This window comes from Dendropsophus ebraccatus, chromosome 2 (assembly GCF_027789765.1).
Source record: "Dendropsophus ebraccatus isolate aDenEbr1 chromosome 2, aDenEbr1.pat, whole genome shotgun sequence".
In the NCBI taxonomy this organism is placed as follows: domain Eukaryota; kingdom Metazoa; phylum Chordata; class Amphibia; order Anura; family Hylidae; genus Dendropsophus; species Dendropsophus ebraccatus.
This window is the reverse complement of record NC_091455.1, coordinates 3,283,175-3,307,218: the sequence shown is the minus strand read 5'-3', so window position 1 is coordinate 3,307,218 and position 24,044 is coordinate 3,283,175. Positions and strand designations below refer to the sequence as shown.

The window sequence follows — 24,044 nt, the reverse complement described above, 5'->3', positions numbered from 1 at the left end:
CCTACTGCACTACCTAGGGGTCACACCACCCCTACTGCACTACCCAGGGGTCACACCACCCCTACTGCACTACCCAGGGGTCCCACCACCCCTACTGCACTACCCAGGGGTCCCGACACCAGACCCCGCATCCCACCAGATATATCCCGACACCGGACCCCGCATCCCACCAGATATATCCCGACACCGGACCCCGCATCCCACCAGATATATCCCGACACCGGACCCCGCATCCCACCAGATATATCCCGACACCGGACCCCGCATCCCACCAGATATATCCCGACACCGGACCCCGCATCCCACCAGATATATCCCGACACCGGACCCCGCATCCCACCAGATATATCCCGACACCGGACCCCGCATCCCACCAGATATATCCCGACACCGGACCCCGCATCCCACCAGATATATCCCGACACCGGACCCCGCATCCCACCAGATATATCCCGACACCGGACCCCGCATCCCACCAGATATATCCCGACACCAGACCCCGCATCCCACCAGATATATCCCGACACCGGACCCCGCATCCCACCAGATATATCCCGACACCGGACCCCACATCCCACCAGATATATCCCGACACCGGACCCCGCATCCCACCAGATATATTTGACACCGGACCCCGCATCCCACCAGATATATCCCGACACCGGACCCCGCATCCCACCAGATATATCCGACTGAGCTGGGGTTCTACATTCACAGGAGCCTCACCTCTGTAACATCCCTGAAAACAGGTTTGGGTGATCTCTGGGCGCGACATAATCACATTAGAATTTTAATGCTTCATTTAAGGAAAGGAGAAATGACAGTAAGTGTATCACCAATGTATCACCTCTTGTATCCCCTCGTATATCACCAATGTATCACCTCTTGTATCCCCTCGTATATCACCCTGTGTATCACCTCTTGTATCCCCTCGTATATCACCCTGTGTATCACCTCTTGTATCCCCTCGTATATCACCCTGTGTATCACCTCTTGTATCATTCCGTATATCACCAATGTATCACCTCTTCTATCCCTTCGTATATCACCCTGTATATCACCCCATGTATCATTCCGTATATTACCCGTGTATCACCTCTTGTATCCCCTTGTATATCACCCTGTATATCACCCCATGTATCATTCCGTATATTACCCGTGTATCACCTCTTGTATCCCCTCGTATATCACCCTGTATATCACCCCATGTATCATTCCGTATATCACCCTGTGTATCACCCTGTGTATCACCCGTTGTATCCCCTCGTATATCACCCTGTGTATCACCTCTTGTATCATTCCGTATATTACCCGTGTATCACCTCTTGTATCCCCTCGTATATCACCCTGTGTATCACCCCATGTATCACCCCGTATATTACCCGTGTATCACCTCTTGTATCCCCTCGTATATCACCCTGTATATCACCCTGTGTATCACCTCTTGTATCCCCTCGTATATCACCCTATGTATCACCTCTTGTATCCGCTCGTATATCACCCTGTGTATCACCCCATGTATCACCCCGTATATTACCCGTGTATCACCTCTTGTATCCCCTCGTATATCACCCTGTATATCACCCTGTGTATCACCTCTTGTATCCCCTCGTATATCACCCTGTGTATCACCTCTTGTATCCCCTCGTATATCACCCTGTGTATCACCCCATGTATCATTCCGTATATTACCCGTGTATCACCTCTTGTATCCCCTCGTGTATAGCCCGTGTCCCCCCCGCATAATCCCCCTTGTATCAACTGTGTGTATCCCCCCGTATATCATCCCCCCTCCCTGTCCAAGGGCGGGGGGATGACGGGCAGACAGGTCAATGCCCACCACAAAACAGGATCAACGAACTCCTCCCCTGACATGCTCTGTGCTGCTGGTGCCAGCAGTCAGGTCCTGGGCCCAGAGGATTCGGGGAGCTCGGCCAACGTTATAGTTATATTTTTGGGGAGACACCAGGGTTATAGATAACAAAAATAAAGAATGAGGTGAAGAGGAGCGCCTGCCTCCCTGTGTACAGCTCCTGTGCAGGCTACTGCGTCTCCATGGTTACGGAATACAAACACTGTGAACTATGACCCTATGCACACACGTCTCTGCCTTCTCACTGATCATCTCAAGCAGTGATTCCAACCACCGGATCTGTCAGGGCATGATGCGAGTAGTAGTTCGGCATCAGTATGAGCGCCAAAAGAAACCGATCTAGAGAAAATGAGGATGATGAAAGAGAGTAGGGGCAGCCTGGCGTCTGCCAGCATAGGGGTGATGTGTGGCCCCGGCGTCTGCCAGCATAGGGGTGGTGTGTGGCCCCGGCGTCTGCCAGCATAGGGGTGATGTGTGGCCCCGGCGTCTGCCAGCATAGGGGTGATGTGTGGCCCCGGCGTCTGCCAGCATAGGGGTGATGTGTGGCCCTGGCGTCTGCCAGCATAGGGGTGATGTGTGGCCCCGGCGTCTGCCAGCATAGGGGTGATGTGTGGCCCCGGCGTCTGCCAGCATAGGGGTGATGTGTGGCCCCGGCGTCTGCCAGCATAGGGGTGATGTGTGGCCCTGGCGTCTGCCAGCATAGGGGTGGTGTGTGGCCCCGGCGTCTGCCAGCATAGGGGTGATGTGTGGCCCCGGCGTCTGCCAGCATAGGGGTGGTGTGTGGCCCCGGCGTCTGCCAGCATAGGGGTGATGTGTGGCCCCGGCGTCTGCCAGCATAGGGGTGATGTGTGGCCCTGGCGTCTGCCAGCATAGGGGTGATGTGTGGCCCCGGCGTCTGCCAGCAGGAGGTGGTGTGTGGCCCCAGCGTCTGCCAGCATAGGGGTGATGGGTGGCCCCGGCGTCTGCCAGCATAGGGGTGATGTGTGGCCCCGGCGTCTGCCAGCATAGGGGTGGTGTGTGGCCCCGGCGTCTGCCAGCATAGGGGTGATGTGTGGCCCCGGCGTCTGCCAGCATAGGGGTGATGTGTGGCCCCGGCGTCTGCCAGCATAGGGGTGGTGTGTGGCCCCGGCGTCTGCCAGCATAGGGGTGATGTGTGGCCCCGGCGTCTGCCAGCATAGGGGTGATGTGTGGCCCCGGCGTCTGCCAGCATAGGGGTGATGTGTGGCCCCGGCGTCTGCCAGCATAGGGGTGATGTGTGGCCCCGGCGTCTGCCAGCATAGGGGTGGTGTGTGGCCCCGGCATCTGCCAGCATAGGGGTGGTGTGTGGCCCCGGCGTCTGCCAGCATAGGGGTGATGTGTGGCCCCGGCGTCTGCCAGCATAGGGGTGATGGGTGGCCCCGGTGTCTGGCAGCAGGAGGTGGTGTGTGGCCCCGGCGTCTGCCAGCATAGGGGTGGTGTGTGGCCCCGGCGTCCGCCAGCATAGGGGTGATGGGTGGCCCCGGTGTCTGGCAGCATAGGGGTGATGGGTGGCCCCGGTGTCTGGCAGCAGGAGGTGGTGTGTGGCCCCGGCGTCTGCCAGCATAGGGGTGGTGTGTGGCCCCGGCGTCCGCCAGCATAGGGGTGATGGTTGGCCCCGGTGTCTGGCAGCATAGGGGTGATGGGTGGCCCCGGTGTCTGGCAGCAGGAGGTGGTGTGTGGCCCCGGCGTCTGCCAGCATAGGGGTGGTGTGTGGCCCCGGCGTCTGCCAGCATAGGGGTGATGTGTGGCCCCGGCGTCTGCCAGCATAGGGGTGGTGTGTGGCCCCGGCGTCCGCCAGCATAGGGGTGATGGGTGGCCCCGGTGTCTGGCAGCAGGAGGTGGTGTGTGGCCCCGGCGTCTGCCAGCATAGGGGTGATGTGTGGCCCCGGCGTCTGCCAGCATAGGGGTGATGTGTGGCCTCGGCATCTGCCAGCATAGGGGTGATGTGTGGCCTCGCCGTCTGCCAGCATAGGGGTGGTGTGTGGCCCCGGCGTCCGCCAGCATAGGGGTGATGGGTGGCCCCGGTGTCTGGCAGCATAGGGGTGATGGGTGGCCCCGGTGTCTGGCAGCAGGAGGTGGTGTGTGGCCCCAGCGTCTGCCAGCATAGGGGTGGTGTGTGGCCCCGGCGTCTGCCAGCATAGGGGTGGTGTGTGGCCCCGGCGTCTGCCAGCATAGGGGTGATGGGTGGCCCCGGTGTCTGGCAGCATAGGGGTGATGGGTGGCCCCGGTGTCTGGCAGCAGGAGGTGATGTGTGGGGCTGGTGTCTGGCAGCAGGTGGTGATGTGGGGCCCCGGTGTCTGGCAGCAGGAGGTGATGTGTGGGGCCGGTGTCTGGCAGTAGGAGGTGATGTGGGGCCCTGGTGTCTGGCAGCAGGAGGTGATGTGGGGCCCTGGTGTCTGGCAGCAGGAGGTGATGTGTGGCCCCGGCGTCTGGCAGCAGGAGGTGATGTGTGGCCCCGGCGTCTGGCAGCAGGAGGTGATGGGTGGCCCCGGTGTCTGGCAGCATAGGGGTGATGGGTGGCCCCGGTGTCTGGCAGCAGGAGGTGATGGGTGGCCCCGGTGTCTGGCAGCAGGAGGTGATGTGTGGCCCTGGTGTCTGGCAGCAGGTGGTGATGTGTGGCCCTGGTGTCTGGCAGCAGGTGGTGATGTGTGGTTACTGTTGTTATGTTACTTTCATGCAGTTTTCCCCCGGCCGTGCTCTGTTGCAGACTAATGTTTTTTCTCTTTCTGTTGTTACGATGGCGCCCAAGGTAACCGTTCTCATGGAATGTGCCAGGGATGAAGTCTCCTACTAGGAGAATGGCGGTAATAGCTGGGGGGGGGGACAGGCGTATCATTCCACTTATTCCTCACATGCTGGGGGGGGGACAGGCGTATCATTCCACTTATTCCTCACATGCTGGGGGGGGGGGGGGGGGACAGGCGTATCATTCCACTTATTCCTCACATGCTGGGGGGGGGGGGAATCATTCCACTTATTCCTCACATGCTGGGGGGGGGGACAGGCGTATCATTCCACTTATTCCTCACATGCTGGGGGGGGGGGGGACAGGCGTATCATTCCACTTATTCCTCACATGCTGGGGGGGGGGGACAGGCGTATCATTCCACTTATTCCTCACATGCTGGGGGGGGGGGGGGACAGGCGTATCATTCCACTTATTCCTCACATGCTGGGGGGGGGGACAGGCGTATCATTCCACTTATTCCTCACATGCTGGGGGGGGGGGGGGACAGGCGTATCATTCCACTTATTCCTCACATGCTGGGGGGGGGGACAGGCGTATCATTCCACTTATTCCTCACATGCTGGGGGGGGGGGGGGGACAGGCGTATCATTCCACTTATTCCTCACATGCTGGGGGGGGGGACAGGCGTATCATTCCACTTATTCCTCACATGCTGGGGGGGGGGGGGGACAGGCGTATCATTCCACTTATTCTCACATGCTGGGGGGGGGGGGGGGGGGGACAGGCGTATCATTCCACTTATTCCTCACATGCTGGGGGGGGGGACAGGCGTATCATTCCACTTATTCCTCACATGCTGGGGGGGGGGACAGGCGTATCATTCCACTTATTCCTCACATGCTGGGGGGGGGGGGGGGGGACAGGCGTATCATTCCACTTATTCCTCACATGCTGGGGGGGGGGGGGGACAGGCGTATCATTCCACTTATTCCTCACATGCTGGGGGGGGACAGGCGTATCATTCCACTTGTTCCTCACATGCTGGGGGGGGGGGACAGGCGTATCATTCCACTTATTCCTCACATGCTGGGGGGGGACAGGCGTATCATTCCACTTGTTCCTCACATGCTGGGGGGGGGGGGGGACAGGCGTATCATTCCACTTATTCCTAACATGCTGGGGGGGGGGGACAGGCGTATCATTCCACTTATTCCTCACATGCTGGGGGGGGGGACAGGCGTATCATTCCACTTATTCCTCACATGCTGGGGGGGGGGCAGTATTCTTATTCACAAAAACCTAATGTTTACTAGTAGATAGTGATGGGCGCTGTGTCTGCCTCTACTGTGTGCGCTGCATCATAGCGCTCTATATTCCACCCCCTTATCCGCATGGCGTTCTGCGTACAACTCTTACTTTCTTGGCCTCGGTTCCTGTTGCACCGACTCCTATTGTTGGGGACTATAACAATGCATCCTATGTTGGGCCTAATCCTAATCCCACTGGTAGGGCCAAATTACGGGAGGAAGTGGAGCTCTTTGATTTGTGGCGCCCACGTAATCCATGCACTAAACAGTACTGCTGCTACTCATTGTCGCATGGCGCATTCTTAATTAGAGACATTAGCACTTGCAAAACCAAATCTAAGGAAATTCATACCGCCCTGCAAAATAGAGTAGTGCAGACGGAGCGCCCCAGTGACACCACCCGGAGGCCATGGGAGGACGCTCCACAAATGATCCTGTGTGGGGGAAGCAGAGGTAGATTACTGGCTAGAATAGCTTCCGCACAGAGAGGGTCCTCCAATTAATGGGGACCAGTGGGAACTTTATTACGGGAGAGGGAGACCTATTACAGGCAATGGTTTTATGCAGATACATATTCTTCTAAATTGACAGAGGTGCAGCGGGAGCAGCTGGATAGTCCTAGAACTGTGGAGGAGCTGGCGGTGGCATTGAAGGACTTTCCAAACCCCGGGACTTGATGCTTACTCCACCCACTTGTGGCCACTTTCAGCTCCTCCGCGGACAGGAACTTGTTGCCCCAATCTATGAGAGAGGCTATAGTGGTTCTCACACCAAAACCTGCAGATGTGAAAATAATAGCTAAGGCTCTGGCCAATAGACTCATCCAGGTCATCTCTCATCTGGTTCACCGGGATCAAACAGGAAAATGCACCGCTGATAATATCAGACCATTATACTATCATTTACAGGCTCCACGTGAGGGGGGGGGGTCCGGGCCTTGTTCTCACTCCACGCTGCCAAAGCCTTTGACAGCGTGGAGTGGGAATACCTCTGGTGCGTACTTACCTGTATGGGTTTCGGCCCTAACTACATTTCATGGATAAAGTTGCTGTACTCGGCCCCATTGGCTCGTCTCCGAGTGAATGGTCTTCTATCCGAGTCCTTTCCCTTACATCGGGGAACTAGACAGGGGTGTCCCTTATCCCCCTTTCTTTTTGCCCTGGCGATAGAGCCGTTGGCCTGTTTGGTCCGTGCCTCAGATGATATAGTTGGGTTCAGACATGGCGACATGGAGGATCGTATAGCGTTATATGCTGATGATATGCTATTTTTCCTAGGGGATGTCCATCGCTCTTTGTCGCCTGTCATGAACCTTATAGGCACATTCGGAAAATATTCCGGTTTACTGATTAATTGGGACAAGTCGGCGCTGTTACCCCTAGATCCCCTTCCTTACCAGATACGTGTGGGTGGCGTCCCTGTCCCTGTAGTGTCTCAATTTCGGTATTTGGGCATTCAGTCTCGGATGTCTCTAAATACCTCTCTCTTAACCTGTTCCCTCTGCCCAGAAAATGTAATGATGGCGTATACTTCCTCTTTGGGTGGCGGGCAGGGACAACTTGATTAAAATGATTTTGATGCCGCAGCTCCTCTATATCCTACATAATGCGCCGGTCTGGGTGCCTAGGGGGCATTCTAAGCGTATTCAGTCCCTGTTCAGAGAGCGGAGATGGGATGGAAAGATACCTAGAATTAAGTTGGACACATTGCAGCCCCTAACCCATATCTATATTGCAGCCCCTAACCCATATATATATTGCAGCCCCTAACCCATATCTATATTGCAGCCCCTAACCCATACCTATATTGCAGCCCCTAACCCATATATATATTGCAGCCCCTAACCCATACCTATATTGCAGCCCCTAACCCATACCTATATTGCAGCCCCTAACCCATATATATATTGCTGTCCCTAACCCATACCTATATTGCAGCCCCTAACCCATACCTATATTGCAGCCCCTAACCCATATCTATATTGCAGCCCCTAACCCATATCTATATTGCAGCCCCTAACCCATATCTATATTGCAGCCCCTAACCCATACCTATATTGCAGCCCCTAACCCATATCTATATTGCAGCCCCTAACCCATACCTATATTGCAGCCCCTAACCCATACCTATATTGCAGCCCCTAACCCATATCTATATTGCAGCCCCTAACCCATACCTATATTGCAGCCCCTAACCCATATCTATATTGCAGCCCCTAACCCATATCTATATTGCTGTCCCTAACCCATATCTATATTGCAGCCCCTAACCCATATATATATTGCAGCCCCTAACCCATATATATATTGCTGTCCCTAACCCATACCTATATTGCAGCCCCTAACCCATACCTATATTGCAGCCCCTAACCCATATATATATTGCTGTCCCTAACCCATACCTATATTGCAGCCCCTAACCCATATCTATATTGCTGTCCCTAACCCATATCTATATTGCAGCCCCTAACCCATATCTATATTGCTGTCCCTAACCCATATCTATATTGCAGCCCCTAACCCATATCTATATTTCCTTGCTGCACAATTTCAGCAGCTCCGGGGTTGGGGTGGATCAGAATATATGGCCCCTACAGGACTACTCTTTCAGTCCTGATAAATCTGTTGGAGATCGCATCTCAGACCAGACCCCCTGATGCACCGATTCTACTGCCCATGCTGCGTAAAGTCTGGGCGCAGATAAAACGCTTTTTGGAGTGTGGACAATATACTAAGTACACTCCTGTGTTGTGCAATCCTGGGTTCCCGCACTTGCTGGAATTGGATGGAGCTTTGTTTTGGGAACAGAAGGGCTTGACTGCTCTCTCGCAGCTATTCCATGGGGGAGCCTTCAAGTTCTTCGCCCAATTTCAGGAGGATTTTGAATTTACCACACTCGTCTTTTTTTAGATACCTACAGTTGCGCCACGCTATTGCGACGCAATTTGGTAGATGTCTTCCGAACATAACCTCTCATTTCCTCTTAGACACGGTGTTAACGGCCTCAGATTCTAAAGGTATGATTACTCTTATTTACGGGGCGCTCTTGGACTCTTATGTCCAGTAGACCTCTGACGATCAAGGAGCAGAGGGAGATGGATGTGGGTCCCATAACGGATGACCAATGGTCTACTGTTTTAGCTATGACGCCTAAATTAACGATTTCCGAGGCACACAGACTCTCCCAGCTGTTCCTGGTCCATAGAGTGTACAGAACCCCTTTGTTTCTTTTTAGAATAGGCGTCCGCACAGACTCAAACTGCCCCCGATGCGGCATGGGAGATGCCCACATTATCCACCTTATGTGGAGTTGGAGAATTACTGGCGGGAGGTGGTGGCTCTAATAAGACGTGTCTTTGGGATTGCAGTACCTTTGGAACCGCTGAAATGTGTCCTGGGTTTGATAAGTGAGGACGAGGAGCCCTCGGGTATAGAACTGGCGATTAGTAGAGTCCTTTACCAAGCCCGTAAATTGACAGCCAAACACTGGATACAACCTACCGCACCTACAGTTGCAGAACTAATTGCCAAACTTAATAGCATTATCCGCCTGGAGAAGGGGTATACAAAAAAAGGAAAGCTATGAAGAAGTTTGAGTCTGTGTGGGGGCCCGGGATAGACGCCCCTGGTGTTTCTTCTAGACTCCTTTGAAGGAATCCGTTTGAGGCCTTTCTCCTTCTTGCGGAGCGGCAGGCTCATTTTGCTAGGAGAGCTGGCGACTGACTAATGTGGATCACCTTTTTCACAGTGTTAGAAGGCAAACATACCAGCCTCATCTACTTTCCTTTTTTCTTTCAGTTTATTTTGTCTGCTGCTGGATGAGCACGGCTGGGGGACGCCCCTTGATAATACACTATCCATGTGGACCTGCATTAGAAGCTTGGTTTTCCTTACTTGTCTTGGCTACCTACATAATTAATTGTTATATGCATATTCCTTTTGTTTTGTTTGGGGGGGGGGGGGGGGGAGGGAGAAAATAGAACACTGTTTGTGTTTGTAAAAAAACGTTTTGTTTCAATAAGAAAGATCTGATAAAAAAAAAAAAAGGAAGTGATGTGTGGCCCTGGTGTCTGGCAGCATAGGGGTAACGTGTGGCCCTGGTGTCTGGCAGCATAGGGGTAACGTGTGGCCCTGGTGTCTGGCAGCATAGGGGTAACGTGTGGCCCTGGTGTCTGGCAGCATAGGGGTAACGTGTGGCCCTGGTGTCTGGCAGCATAGGGGTAACGTGTGGCCCTGGTGTCTGGCAGCATAGGGGTAACGTGTGGCCCTGGTGTCTGGCAGCATAGGGGTAACGTGTGGCCCTGGTGTCTGGCAGCATAGGGGTAACGTGTGGCCCTGGTGTCTGGCAGCATAGGGGTAACGTGTGGCCCCGGTGTCTGGCAGCATAGGGGTAACGTGTGGCCCCGGTGTCTGGCAGCATAGGGGTGATGTGTGGGGCCGGTGTCTGGCAGCATAGGGGTGATGTGTGGGGCCGGTGTCTGGCAGCAGAGGGGTGATGTGTGGCCCCGGTGTCTGGCAGCAGAGGGGTGATGTGTGGCCCTGGTGTCTGGCAGCATAGGGGTAACGTGTGGCCCCAGTGTCTGGCAGCATAGGGGTGATGTGTGGGGCCAGTGTCTGGCAGCAGAGGGGTGATGTGTGGCCCCGGTGTCTGGCAGCATAGGGGTGATGTGTGGGGCCGGTGTCTGGCAGCATAGGGGTGATGTGTGGGGCCGGTGTCTGGCAGCAGAGGGGTGATGTGTGGCCCCGGTGTCTGGCAGCAGAGGGGTGATGTGTGGCCCTGGTGTCTGGCAGCATAGGGGTAACGTGTGGCCCCGGTGTCTGGCAGCATAGGGGTGATGTGTGGGGCCAGTGTCTGGCAGCAGAGGGGTGATGTGTGGCCCCGGTGTCTGGCAGCAGAGGGGTGATGTGTGGCCCTGGTGTCTGGCAGCATAGGGGTGATGTGTGGGGCCGGTGTCTGGCAGCAGGAGGTGATGTGTGGCCCCGGTCTATGACAGCAGGAGGTGATGTGCGGGGCCGGTGTCTGGCAGCAGGAGGTGATGTGTGGCCCCGGACTATGACAGCAGGAGGTGATGTGTGGGGCCGGTGTCTGGCAGCAGGAGGTGGTGTGTGGCCCCGGTGTCTGGCAGAAGGAAGTAATGTGTGGCCCAGGTGTTGGCCCAGGTGTCTGGCAATATAGGAGATTATGTGTGGCCCCAGTGACTTGCAGCATAGGGGTGATGTGTGGCCCTGGTGTCTGGCAGCATGAACTGATGTGTGGCCCCAGTGTCTGGCAGCAGGAGGTGATGTGTGGTCCCGGTGTCTGGCAGCAATAGAAAGTGATGTGTGGCCCCGGTGTCTGGCAGCAGGAGGTGATGTGTGGCCCTGGTGTCTGGCAGCAGGAGGTGATGTGTGGCCCCGGTGTCTGGCAGCAGGAGGTGATGTGTGGCCCTGGTGTCTGGCAGCAGGAGGTGATGTGGGGCTGGTGTCTGGCAGCAGGAGGTGATGTGTGGCCCCGGTGTCTGGCAGCAGGAGGTGATGTGTGGCCCCGGTGTCTGGCAGCAGGAGGTGATGTGTGGCCCTGGTGTCTGGCAGCAGGAGGTGATGTGTGGCCCCGGTGTCTGGCAGCAGGAGGTGATGTGTGGCCCTGGTGTCTGGCAGCAGGAGGTGATGTGTGGCCCTGGTGTCTGGCAGCAGGAGGTGATTTGTGGCCCCAGTGACTGGCAGCTGATGTGTGGCCCCGGTGTCTGGCAGCAGGAGGTGATGTGTGGGGCCGGTGTCTGGCAGCAGGAGGTGATGTGTGGCCCTGGTGTCTGGCAGCAGGAGGTGATTTGTGGCCCCAGTGACTGGCAGCTGATGTGTGGCCCCGGTGTCTGGCAGCAGGAGGTGATGTGTGGGGCCGGTGTCTGGCAGCAGGAGGTGATGTGTGGCCCTGGTGTCTGGCAGCAGAGGGGTGATGTGTGGCCCTGGTGTCTGGCAGCAGGAGGTGATTTGTGGCCCCAGTGACTGGCAGCTGATGTGTGGCCCCAGTGACTGGCAGCTGATGTGTGGCCCTGGTGTCTGGCAGCAGGAGGTGATTTGTGGCCCCAGTGACTGGCAGCTGATGTGTGGCCCCAGTGACTGGCAGCTGATGTGTGGCCCCAGTGACTGGCAGCTGATGTGTGGCCCCAGTGACTGGCAGCTGGGGGTGATCGGGGTCGGCACCCACCTACACAGCAGAGCTTCTTGTACAGGTGACTTTTCCGCTCCTGCTCCGAATTTCCGTCCACCCAATCAGAGCGCTCCAGAAGCATCTCCCTCTTAAAGGTGTAGTACCAGGTGGAGGTGGTCGGACGTCCCACCCAGTCCGCCATAATGCTTTACCAGGGATGAGGCACCAAACCGTCACCTGAGCAGCGACCCCGGGCCGGGAGCTGCAGAGCGTTGTGTACAGGCAGCTCCCCCTCCCTCCACTCACTGTGGAAACGTCTACGCCCATCCAGAGTGCCGAGCAACCGCCCACACCCCGCCCCGAGGAGAGACACTACAGCCTGCTCCAACTGTAACTGATACCACATACACCCTGCTCCGAGGAGAGACACTACAGCCTGCTCCAACTGTAACTGATACCATACACCCCGCCCCGAGGAGAGACACTACAGCCTGCTCCAACTGTAACTGATACCACATACACCCCGCCCCGAGGAGAGACACTACAGCCTGCTCCAACTGTAACTAATACCACATACACCCCGCCCCGAGGAGAGACACTACAGCCTGCTCCAACTGTAACTAATACCATACACCCTGCCCCGAGGAGAGACACTACAGCCTGCTCCAACTGTAACTGATACCATACACCCTGCTCCGAGGAGAGACACTACAGCCTGCTCCAACTGTAACTAATACCATACACCCTGCCCCGAGGAGAGAAACTACAGCCTGCTCCAACTGTAACTAATACCATACACCCTGCTCCGAGGAGAGACACTACAGCCTGCTCCAACTGTAACTGATACCATACACCCTGCTCCGAGGAGAGACACTACAGCCTGCTCCAACTGTAACTGATACCATACACCCCGCCCCGAGGAGAGACACTACAGCCTGCTCCAACTGTAACTAATACCATACACCCCGCCCCGAGGGGAGACACTACAGCCTGCTCCAACTGTAACTAATACCATACACCCTGCTCCGAGGAGAGACACTACAGCCTGCTCCAACTGTAACTAATACCATACACCCTGCTCCGAGGAGAGACACTACAGCCTGCTCCAACTGTAACTAATACCATACACCCTGCTCCGAGGAGAGACACTACAGCCTGCTCCAACTGTAACTAATACCATACACCCTGCTCCAAGGAGAGACACTACAGCCTGCTCCAACTGTAACTGATACCATACACCCTGCTCCAAGGAGAGACACTACAGCCTGCTCCAACTGTAACTGATACCATACACCCAGCCCCGAGGAGAGACACTACAGCCTGCTCCAACTGTAACTGATACCACATACACCCCGCCCCGAGGAGAGACACTACAGCCTGCTCCAACTGTAACTAATACCACATACACCCCGCCCCGAGGAGAGACACTACAGCCTGCTCCAACTGTAACTAATACCATACACCCTGCCCCGAGGAGAGAAACTACAGCCTGCTCCAACTGTAACTAATACCATACACCCTGCTCCGAGGAGAGACACTACAGCCTGCTCCAACTGTAACTGATACCATACACCCTGCTCCGAGGAGAGACACTACAGCCTGCTCCAACTGTAACTGATACCATACACCCCGCCCCGAGGAGAGACACTACAGCCTGCTCCAACTGTAACTAATACCATACACCCCGCCCCGAGGGGAGACACTACAGCCTGCTCCAACTGTAACTAATACCATACACCCTGCTCCGAGGAGAGACACTACAGCCTGCTCCAACTGTAACTAATACCATACACCCTGCTCCGAGGAGAGACACTACAGCCTGCTCCAACTGTAACTAATACCATACACCCTGCTCCGAGGAGAGACACTACAGCCTGCTCCAACTGTAACTAATACCATACACCCTGCTCCAAGGAGAGACACTACAGCCTGCTCCAACTGTAACTGATACCATACACCCTGCTCCAAGGAGAGAAACTACAGCCTGCTCCAACTGTAACTGATACCATACACCCCGCCCCAACTGTAACTAATACCACATACACCCTGCTCCGAGGAGAGACACTACAGCCTGCTCCAACTGTAACTAATACCATACACCCTGCCCCGAGGAGAGACACTACAGCCTGCTCCAACTGTAACTAATACCATACACCCTGCCCCGAGGAGAGACACTACAGCCTGCTCCAACTGTAACTGATACCATACACCCTGCCCCGAGGAGAGACACTACAGCCTGCTCCAACTGTAACTAATACCATACACCCTGCCCCGAGGAGAGACACTACAGCCTGCTCCAGCTGTAACTGATACCATACACCCTGCTCCGAGGAGAGACACTACAGCCTGCTCCAGCTGTAACTGATACCATACACCCTGCTCCGAGGAGAGACACTACAGCCTGCTCCAACTGTAACTGATACCATACACCCTGCCCCGAGGAGAGACACTACAGCCTGCTCCAACTGTAACTGATACCATACACCCTGCTCCGAGGAGAGACACTACAGCCTGCTCCAACTGTAACTGATACCATACACCCCACCCGGAGGGGAGACACTACAGCCTGCTCCAACTGTAACTAATACCATACACCCCGCCCCGAGGGGAGACACTACAGCCTGCTCCAACTGTAACTAATACCACATACACCCTGCCCTGAGGAGAGACACTACAGCCTGCTCCAACTGTAACTAATACCATACACCCTGCTCCGAGGAGAGACACTACAGCCTGCTCCAACTGTAACTAATACCATACACCCTGCTCCGAGGAGAGACACTACAGCCTGCTCCAACTGTAACTAATACCATACACCCTGCTCCAAGGAGAGACACTACAGCCTGCTCCAACTGTAACTGATACCATACACCCTGCTCCAAGGAGAGAAACTACAGCCTGCTCCAACTGTAACTGATACCATACACCCCGCCCCAACTGTAACTAATACCACATACACCCTGCCCTGAGGAGAGACACTACAGCCTGCTCCAACTGTAACTGATACCATACACCCCGCCCCAACTGTAACTAATACCACATACACCCTGCTCCGAGGAGAGACACTACAGCCTGCTCCAACTGTAACTAATACCATACACCCTGCCCCGAGGAGAGACACTACAGCCTGCTCCAACTGTAACTAATACCATACACCCTGCCCCGAGGAGAGACACTACAGCCTGCTCCAACTGTAACTGATACCATACACCCTGCCCCGAGGAGAGACACTACAGCCTGCTCCAACTGTAACTGATACCATACACCCTGCTCCGAGGAGAGACACTACAGCCTGCTCCAACTGTAACTAATACCATACACCCTGCCCCGAGGAGAGACACTACAGCCTGCTCCAGCTGTAACTGATACCATACACCCTGCTCCGAGGAGAGACACTACAGCCTGCTCCAACTGTAACTGATACCATACACCCTGCCCCGAGGAGAGACACTACAGCCTGCTCCAACTGTAACTGATACCATACACCCTGCTCCGAGGAGAGACACTACAGCCTGCTCCAACTGTAACTGATACCATACACCCCACCCGGAGGGGAGACACTACAGCCTGCTCCAACTGTAACTAATACCATACACCCTGCTCCGAGGAGAGACACTAAAGCCTGCTCCAACTGTAACTAATACCACATACACCCCGCCCCGAGGAGAGACACTACAGCCTGCTCCAACTGTAACTGATACCATACACCCTGCTCCGAGGAGAGACACTACAGCCTGCTCCAACTGTAACTAATACCATACACTCTGCTCCGAGGAGAGACACTACAGCCTGCTCCAACTGTAACTAATACCATACACCATGCCCCGAGGAGAGACACTACAGCCTGCTCCAACTGTAACTAATACCATACACTCTGCTCCGAGGAGAGACACTACAGCCTGCTCCAACTGTAACTAATACCATACACTCTGCTCCGAGGAGAGACACTACAGCCTGCTCCAGCTGTAACTGATACCATACACCCTGCCCCGAGGAGAGACACTACAGCCTGCTCCAGCTGTAACTGATACCATACACCCTGCCCCGAGGAGAGACACTACAGCCTGCTCCAGCTGTAACTGATACTATATACCCTGCTCCGAGGAGAGACACTACAGCCTGCTCCATCTGTAATACAGTACACCCGTAGGAGAGACACCACAGCCTGCTCCAGCTGTAATACAGTACACCCCTAGGAGAGACACCACAGCCTGCTCCAGCTGTAACATGGTACACCCCTATAAGACACTACAGCCTGCTCCAGCTGTAATACGGTACACTCCCAGGAGAGACACTACAGCCTGCTGCAACTGTAACTGATACCTTACACCCTGCCCCAAGGAGAGATACTACAGCCTGCTCCAACTGTAATACGGTACACCCCTAAGAGAGAAACTACAGCCTGCTGCAACTGTAACTGATACCATTCACCCCTAGGAGACACTACAGCCTGCTCCAGCTGTGATACGGTACACACCCTAGGAGACACTACAGCTTGCTCCAGCAGTAATACGTTAGATCTCTGGGAGAGACACTACAGTCTGCTCAAGCTGTAATAAGGTACACCCCTGGAAGAGACACTACAGCCTGATCCAGCTGTTATATGGTATACCCCCAGGAGAGACACCATAGCCTACTACAACTGTAACTGATACTATACACTCCGCCCCTAGGAGAGACACTACAGTCTGCTCTAGCTGTAATACGGTACACACCCAGGAGAGACACCACAGCCTGCTCCAGCTGTAATACGGTACACCCCTAGGAGAGACACTACAGCCTGCTCCAACTGTAATACGGTACACCCCTAGGAGACACTACAGCCTGCTCCAGCTGTAATATGGTACACCCCTAGGAGAGACACTACAGCTTGCTCCAGCAGTAACATGGTACACCCCTATAAGACACTACAGCCTGCTCCAGCTGTAATACGGTACACACCTAGGAGACACTACAGCCTGCTCCAGCTGTAATACGGTACACCCCCAGGAGAGAGACACTACAGCCTGCTCCAGCTGTAATACAGTACACCCCTAGGAGAGAGACACTACAGCCTGCTCCAGCTGTAATACAGTACACACCTAGGAGACACTACAGCCTGCTCCAGCAGTATTACAGTACACACCTAGGAGACACTACAGCCTGCTCCAGCTGTAATACATTACACCCCTAGGAGACACTACAGCCTGCTCCAGCTGTAATACGGTACACACCTAGGAGACACTACAGCCTACTCCAGCAGTAATACGGTACACACCTAGGAGACACTACAGCCTGCTCCGGCTGTAATACGGTACACCCCTAGGAGAGACACTACAGCCTGCTCCAGCTGTAATACGGTACACCCCTAGGAGAGACACTACAGCCTGCTCCAGCTGTAATACATTACACCCCTAGGAGACACTACAGCCTGCTCCAACTGTAATACGGTACACCCCTAGGAGACACTACAGCCTGCTCCAACTGTAATACGGTACACCCCTAGGAGGCACTACAGCCTGCTCCAACTGTAATACGGTATACCCCCTAGGAGACACTACAGCCTGCTCCAGCTGTAATATGGTACACCCCTAGGAGAGACACTACAGCCTGCTCCAGCTGTAAAACGGTACACCCCTAGGAGACACTACAGCCTGCTCCAGCTGTAATACATTACACCCCTAGGAGACACTACAGCCTGCTCCAGCTGTAATACGGTACACACCTAGGAGACACTACAGCCTGCCCCAGCTGTAATACATTACACCCCTAGGAGACACTACAGCCTGCTCCAACTGTAATACGGTACACCCCTAGGAGACACTACAGCCTGCTCCAACTGTAATACGGTACACACCTAGGAGACACTACAGCCTGCTCCAGCTGTAATACATTACACCCCTAGGAGACACTACAGCCTGCTCCAGCTGTAATACGGTACACCCCTAGGAAACACTACAGTCTGCTCCAGCTGTAATACGGTACACCCCTAGGAGAGACACTACAGCCTGCTCCAGCTGTAATACGGTACACCCCTAGGAGACACTACAGCCTGCTCCAGCTGTAATACGGTACACCCCTAGGAGACACTACAGCCTGCTCCAGCAGTAATACATTACACCCCTAGGAGAGACACTACAGCCTGCTCCAGCTGTAATATGGTACACCCCTAGGAGACACTACAGCCTGCTCCAGCTGTAATACGGTACACCCCTAGGAGACACTACAGCCTGCTCCAGCTGTAATACGGTACACCCCTAGGAGACACTACAGCCTGCTCCAGCTGTAATACGGTACACCCCTAGGAGACACTACAGCCTGCTCCAGCTGTAATACGGTACACCCCTAGGAGAGACACTACAGCCTGCTCCAACTGTAATACATTACACCCCTAGGAGACACTACAGCCTGCTCCAGCTGTAATACATTACACCCCTAGGAGACACTACAGCCTGCTCCAGCTGTAATACGGTACACCCCTAGGAGAGACACTACAGCCTGCTCCAACTGTAATACGGTACACCCCTAGGAGACACTACAGCCTGCTCCAGCTGTAATACGGTACACCCCTAGGAGACACTACAGCCTGCTCCAGCTGTAATACATTACACCCCTCGGAGACACTACAGCCTGCTCCAGCTGTAATACGGTACACCCCTAGGAGACACTACAGCCTGCTCCAGCAGTAATACGGTACACACCTAGGAGACACTACAGCCTGCTCCAGCTGTAATACGTTACACCTCTAGGAGAGACACTACAGCCTGCTCCAACTGTAATACGGTACACCCCTAGGAAAGACACTACAGCCTGCTCCAGCTGTAATACGGTACACCCCTAGGAGACACCACAGCCTGCTCCAGCTGTAATACGGTACACCCCTAGGAGAGACACTACAGCCTGCTCCAGCTGTAATACGGTACACCCCTAGGAGACACTACAGCCTGCTCCAGCTGTAATACATTACACCCCTAGGAGACACTACAGCCTGCTCCAGCTGTAATACGGTACACCCCTAGGAAACACTACAGTCTGCTCCAGCTGTAATACATTACACCCCTAGGAGAGACACTACAGCCTGCTCCAGCTGTAATACATTACACCCCTAGGAGACACTACAGCCTGCTCCAGCTGTAATACGGTACACCCCTAGGAAACACTACAGTCTGCTCCAGCTGTAATACGGTACACCCCTAGGAGAGACACTACAGCCTGCTCCAGCTGTAATACGGTACACCCCTAGGAGACACTACAGCCTGCTCCAGCTGTAATACGGTACACACCTAGGAAACACTACAGTCTGCTCCAGCTGTAATACGGTACACCCCTAGGAGAGACACTACAGCCTGCTCCAGCAGTAATACGGTACACCCCTAGGAGAGACACTACAGCCTGCTCCAGCTGTAATACGGTACACCCCTAGGAGACACTACAGCCTGCTCCAGCTGTAATACATTACACCCCTAGGAGACACTACAGCCTGCTCCAGCTGTAATACGGTACACCCCTAGGAAACACTACAGTCTGCTCCAGCTGTAATACATTACACCCCTAGGAGAGACACTACAGCCTGCTCCAGCTGTAATACATTACACCCCTAGGAGACACTACAGCCTGCTCCAGCTGTAATACGGTACACCCCTAGGAAACGCTACAGTCTGCTCCAGCTGTAATACGGTACACCCCTAGGAGAGACACTACAGCCTGCTCCAGCAGTAATACGGTACACCCCTAGGAGAGACACTACAGCCTGCTCCAGCTGTAATACGGTACACACCTAGGAAACACTACAGTCTGCTCCAGCTGTAATACGGTACACCACGAGGAGAGACACTACAGCCTGCTCCAGCTGTAATACGGTACACCACGAGGAGAGACACTACAGCCTGCTCCAGCTGTAATACGGTACACCCCTAGGAAACACTACAGTCTGCTCCAGCTGTAATACGGTACACCCCTAGGAGAGACACTACAGCCTGCTCCAGCAGTAATACGGTACACCCCTAGGAGACACTACAGCCTGCTCCAGCTGTAATACATTACACCCCTAGGAGACACTACAGCCTGCTCCAGCTGTAATACGGTACACCCCTAGGAGAGACACTACAGCCTGCTCCAACTGTAATACGGTACACCCCTAGGAGAGACACTACAGCCTGCTCCAGCAGTAATACGGTACACCCCTAGGAGACACTACAGCCTGCTCCAGCTGTAATACATTACACCCCTAGGAGACACTACAGCCTGCTCCAGCTGTAATACGGTACACCCCTAGGAGAGACACTACAGCCTGCTCCAGCTGTAATACGGTACACCACGAGGAGAGACACTACAGCCTGCTCCAGCTGTAATACGGTACACCCCTAGGAAACACTACAGTCTGCTCCAGCTGTAATACGGTACACCCCTAGGAGAGACACTACAGCCTGCTCCAGCAGTAATACGGTACACCCCTAGGAGAGACACTACAGCCTGCTCCAGCTGTAATACATTACACCCCTAGGAGACACTACAGCCTGCTCCAACTGTAATACGGTACACCCCTAGGAGAGACACTACAGCCTGCTCCAGCAGTAATACGGTACACCCCTAGGAAAGACACTACAGCCTGCTCCAGCTGTAATACGGTACCCCCCGCTGTGTTTGATCTCATTCAGTGACTGCAGGCAGAGATGCTGAGCTCTGATTGGTTGTTGGGGTGTCACATGGTCTGTTTATCAGGATCACCGTTATTTACATAAAAACCGGAAAATCTCCTCAATTAACGTAACAGAAACAAAGCCAAACTGGCAGCGGTGGGAGGAGCACACAAGAGGGGCGGAGCAGAGTGGTATACAGAGGGGGGTATACGTCTATACTGGGGATTTAGCTTTACTGGGGGAGGATGCAACTATACTGGGGGGATCTATCTATAATGGGAGGGCATACATCTGTACTGGGAGGGGATACATCTATACTGGGAGGGGATACATCTGTACTGGGAGGGGATACATCTATACTGGGAGGGGATACATCTGTACTGGGAGGGGATACATCTGTACTGGGAGGGGATACATCTGTACTGGGAGGGGATACATCTGTACTGGGAGGGGATACATCTATACTGGGAGGGGATACATCTATACTGGGAGGGGATACATCTATACTGGGAGGGGATACATCTATATTAGGAGGGGATACATCTATACTGGGAGTGGACACATCTATACTGGGAGTGGACACATCTATACTGGGTGATACCTCTATACTGGGAGGGTATACATCTATATTGGGAGGGGATACATCTATACTGGGGTATACATCTATACTGGGGTATACATCTATACTGGGAGGGGATACATCTATACTGGGAGTGGACACATCTATACTGGGTGATACCTCTATAATGGGAGGGGATACAACTATTCTGGGAGGGGTATACATCTATATTGGGAGGGGATACATCTGTACTGGGAGGGGATACATCTGTACTGGGAGGGGATACATCTATATTGGGAGGGGATACATCTATACTGGGGTATACATCTATACTGGGAGGGGATACATCTATATTGGGAGGGGATACATCTGTACTGGGAGGGGATACATCTAAACTGGGAGGGGATACATCTATATTGGGAGGGGATACATCTATACTGGGAGTGGACACATGTATACTGGATGATACCTCTATACTGGGAGGGAATGCATCTATACTGGGGAATGCCTCTATACTGGGAGGGGATACATCTATAATGGGAGGGGATACATCTATACTGGGGAATGCCTCTATACTGGGAAAGTATACATCTATACAGGGAGGGGATACATCTATACTGACAGAGGGGTACATCTATACTGGGGAATGCCTCTATACTGGGAGGGGATACATCTATACTGGGAGGGGATACATCTATACTGAGGAAGATACATCTATACTGGGGGGTGGGCATACATCGCTACTGGAGCTGGTAACGTTTGCTATGGGAGCTGTGACTGGTTGCTATGGGAGCTGTTACTGGTTGCTATGGGAACTGTGCCTAGTTGTTATGGGAACTGTGACTGGTTGCTATAGAAGTTGTGACTGGTTGCTATGGGAGCGGTTACTGGTTGCTATGGGAACTGTGCCTAGTTGTTATGGGAACTGTGACTGGTTGCTATAGAAGTTGTGACTGGTTGCTATGGGAGCGGTGACTGGTTGCTAAAGAAGTTGTTATGGGAGTTGTGACTAGTTGCTATGGGAGCGGTGACTGATTGTTATGGGAGCTGTGACTGGTTGCTATGGGAACGGTGACTGGTTGTTATGGGAGCGGTGACTGATTGTTATGGGAGCGGTGACTGATTGTTATGGGAGCTGTGACTGATTGTTATGGGAGCTGTGACTGGTTGCTATGGGAGCGGTGACTGATTGTTATGGGAGCTGTGACTGGTTGTTATGGGTGCTGTGACTGGTTGCTATGGGAGCGGTGACTGATTGTTATGGGAGCTGTGACTGGTTGTTATGGGAGCTGTGACTGGTTGCTATGGGAGCGGTGACTGATTGTTATGGGAGCTGTGACTGGTTGCTATGGGAGCGGTGACTGATTGTTATGGGAGCTGTGACTGGTTGTTATGGGTGCTGTGACTGGTTGCTATGGGAGCGGTGACTGATTGTTATGGGAGCTGTGACTGGTTGTTATGGGTGCTGTGACTGGTTGCTATGGGAGCCGTAATTGATAAATATGGTAGCGGTGACTGGTTGCTATGGGAGCTGTGACTGTATATTTTGGACATAGACAGGCGACATCCCTCTGCTGGGGTGTGTCATACCTGCACTGGGCCCCTCAGGTTTCCATGGTCACTGTGATAAGGGCTCAGGACTGGCATGGTGACCTCTGACCTCTGCACACAGCCGCCATTGTTCAGGCAGGGCCAGGTCTGTCCACATGGCTGCATCTGGTCAGCACATGGGCGTCCCCCGCCCCCCACTATGAGGCCCAGTATATAAGTGTACGGGGAGCCCTCCATGCTTGTGGCGGTGGCCGCACCCCTCCGCGGTTTTCACGCTCGCCTTACTTTTTCCAGTTATTTTAGAAAATAAAAAGCAGCCGGGATGGAAAATTCCAAAAATGAGGAGGAGGGGGAGGATGAATCACCGGCAGACACTACGTGGAGCCCTCCCAGCTGGCAGAACTACAACTCCCAGCATGCCCTGACCGCTGGAATCATAGTGGAGAGTCACAGGTCTACAGAACGGCCGTCTATTAAATCATCTACGGAGCGCGGTGCCACCTATGCGTAATACACCACGATCACCACGGCCACACGCCTAACCTCTTACTGCACAGGCCTATATACAGGGGTAATCTGGCAGCACAGCTCTATATACAGGATAATCTGGCAGCACAGGCCTATATACACGGATAATCTGGCAGCACAGCTCTATATACAGGGGTAATCTGGCAGCACAGCTCTATATACAGGGATAATCTGGCAGCACAGGCCTATATACAGGGATAATCTGGCAGTACAGGCCTATATACAGGGATAATCTGGCAGAACAGCCCTATATACAGGGGTAATCTGACAGCACAGCTCTATATACAGGGATAACTTGGCAGCACAGGCCTATATACAGGGGTAATCTGGCAGCACAGGCCTATATACAGGGGTAATCTGGCAGCACAGCTCTATATACAGGGGTAATCTGGCAGCACAGGCCTATATACAGGGGTAATCTGGCAGCACAGGCCTATATACAGGGGTAATCTGGCAGCACAGCTCAATATACAGGGATAACTTGGCAGCACAGGCCTATATACAGGGGTAATCTGGCAGCACATCTCAATATACAGGGATAACTTGGCAGCACAGGCCTATATACAGGGGTAATCTGGCAGCACAGGCCTATATACAGGGATAATCTGGCAGCACAGCCCTATATACAGGGGTAATCTGGCAGCACAGCTCTATATACAGGGGGAATCTGGCAGCACAGCTCTATATACAGGGATAACCTGGCAGCACAGGCCTATATACAGGGGTAATCTGGCAGCACAGGCCTATATACAGGGGTAATCTGGCAGCACAGCTC

At 53.9% G+C, this 24,044-nt stretch overlaps 1 protein-coding gene across 21 annotated transcripts in view; it reads right to left on the bottom strand.

The window, feature by feature from the left end:
* Positions 1–24,044, bottom strand: part of PLEC (plectin) — a 297,784-nt gene that overhangs the window by 131,130 nt on the left and 142,610 nt on the right. The window contains exon 1 of one of the 21 annotated variants that reach the window (XM_069956884.1): positions 12,071–12,278. The exons of 19 other annotated variants lie outside the window; for them this stretch is intronic. In XM_069956884.1, coding sequence (XP_069812985.1) covers positions 12,071–12,215 — 145 coding nt within the window. In that variant the 5' untranslated portion in view covers positions 12,216–12,278. Of the gene's footprint in view, positions 1–12,070; positions 12,279–24,044 lie in introns of those variants that run through there. One more of the 21 variants, XM_069956885.1, reaches the window with a different exon arrangement.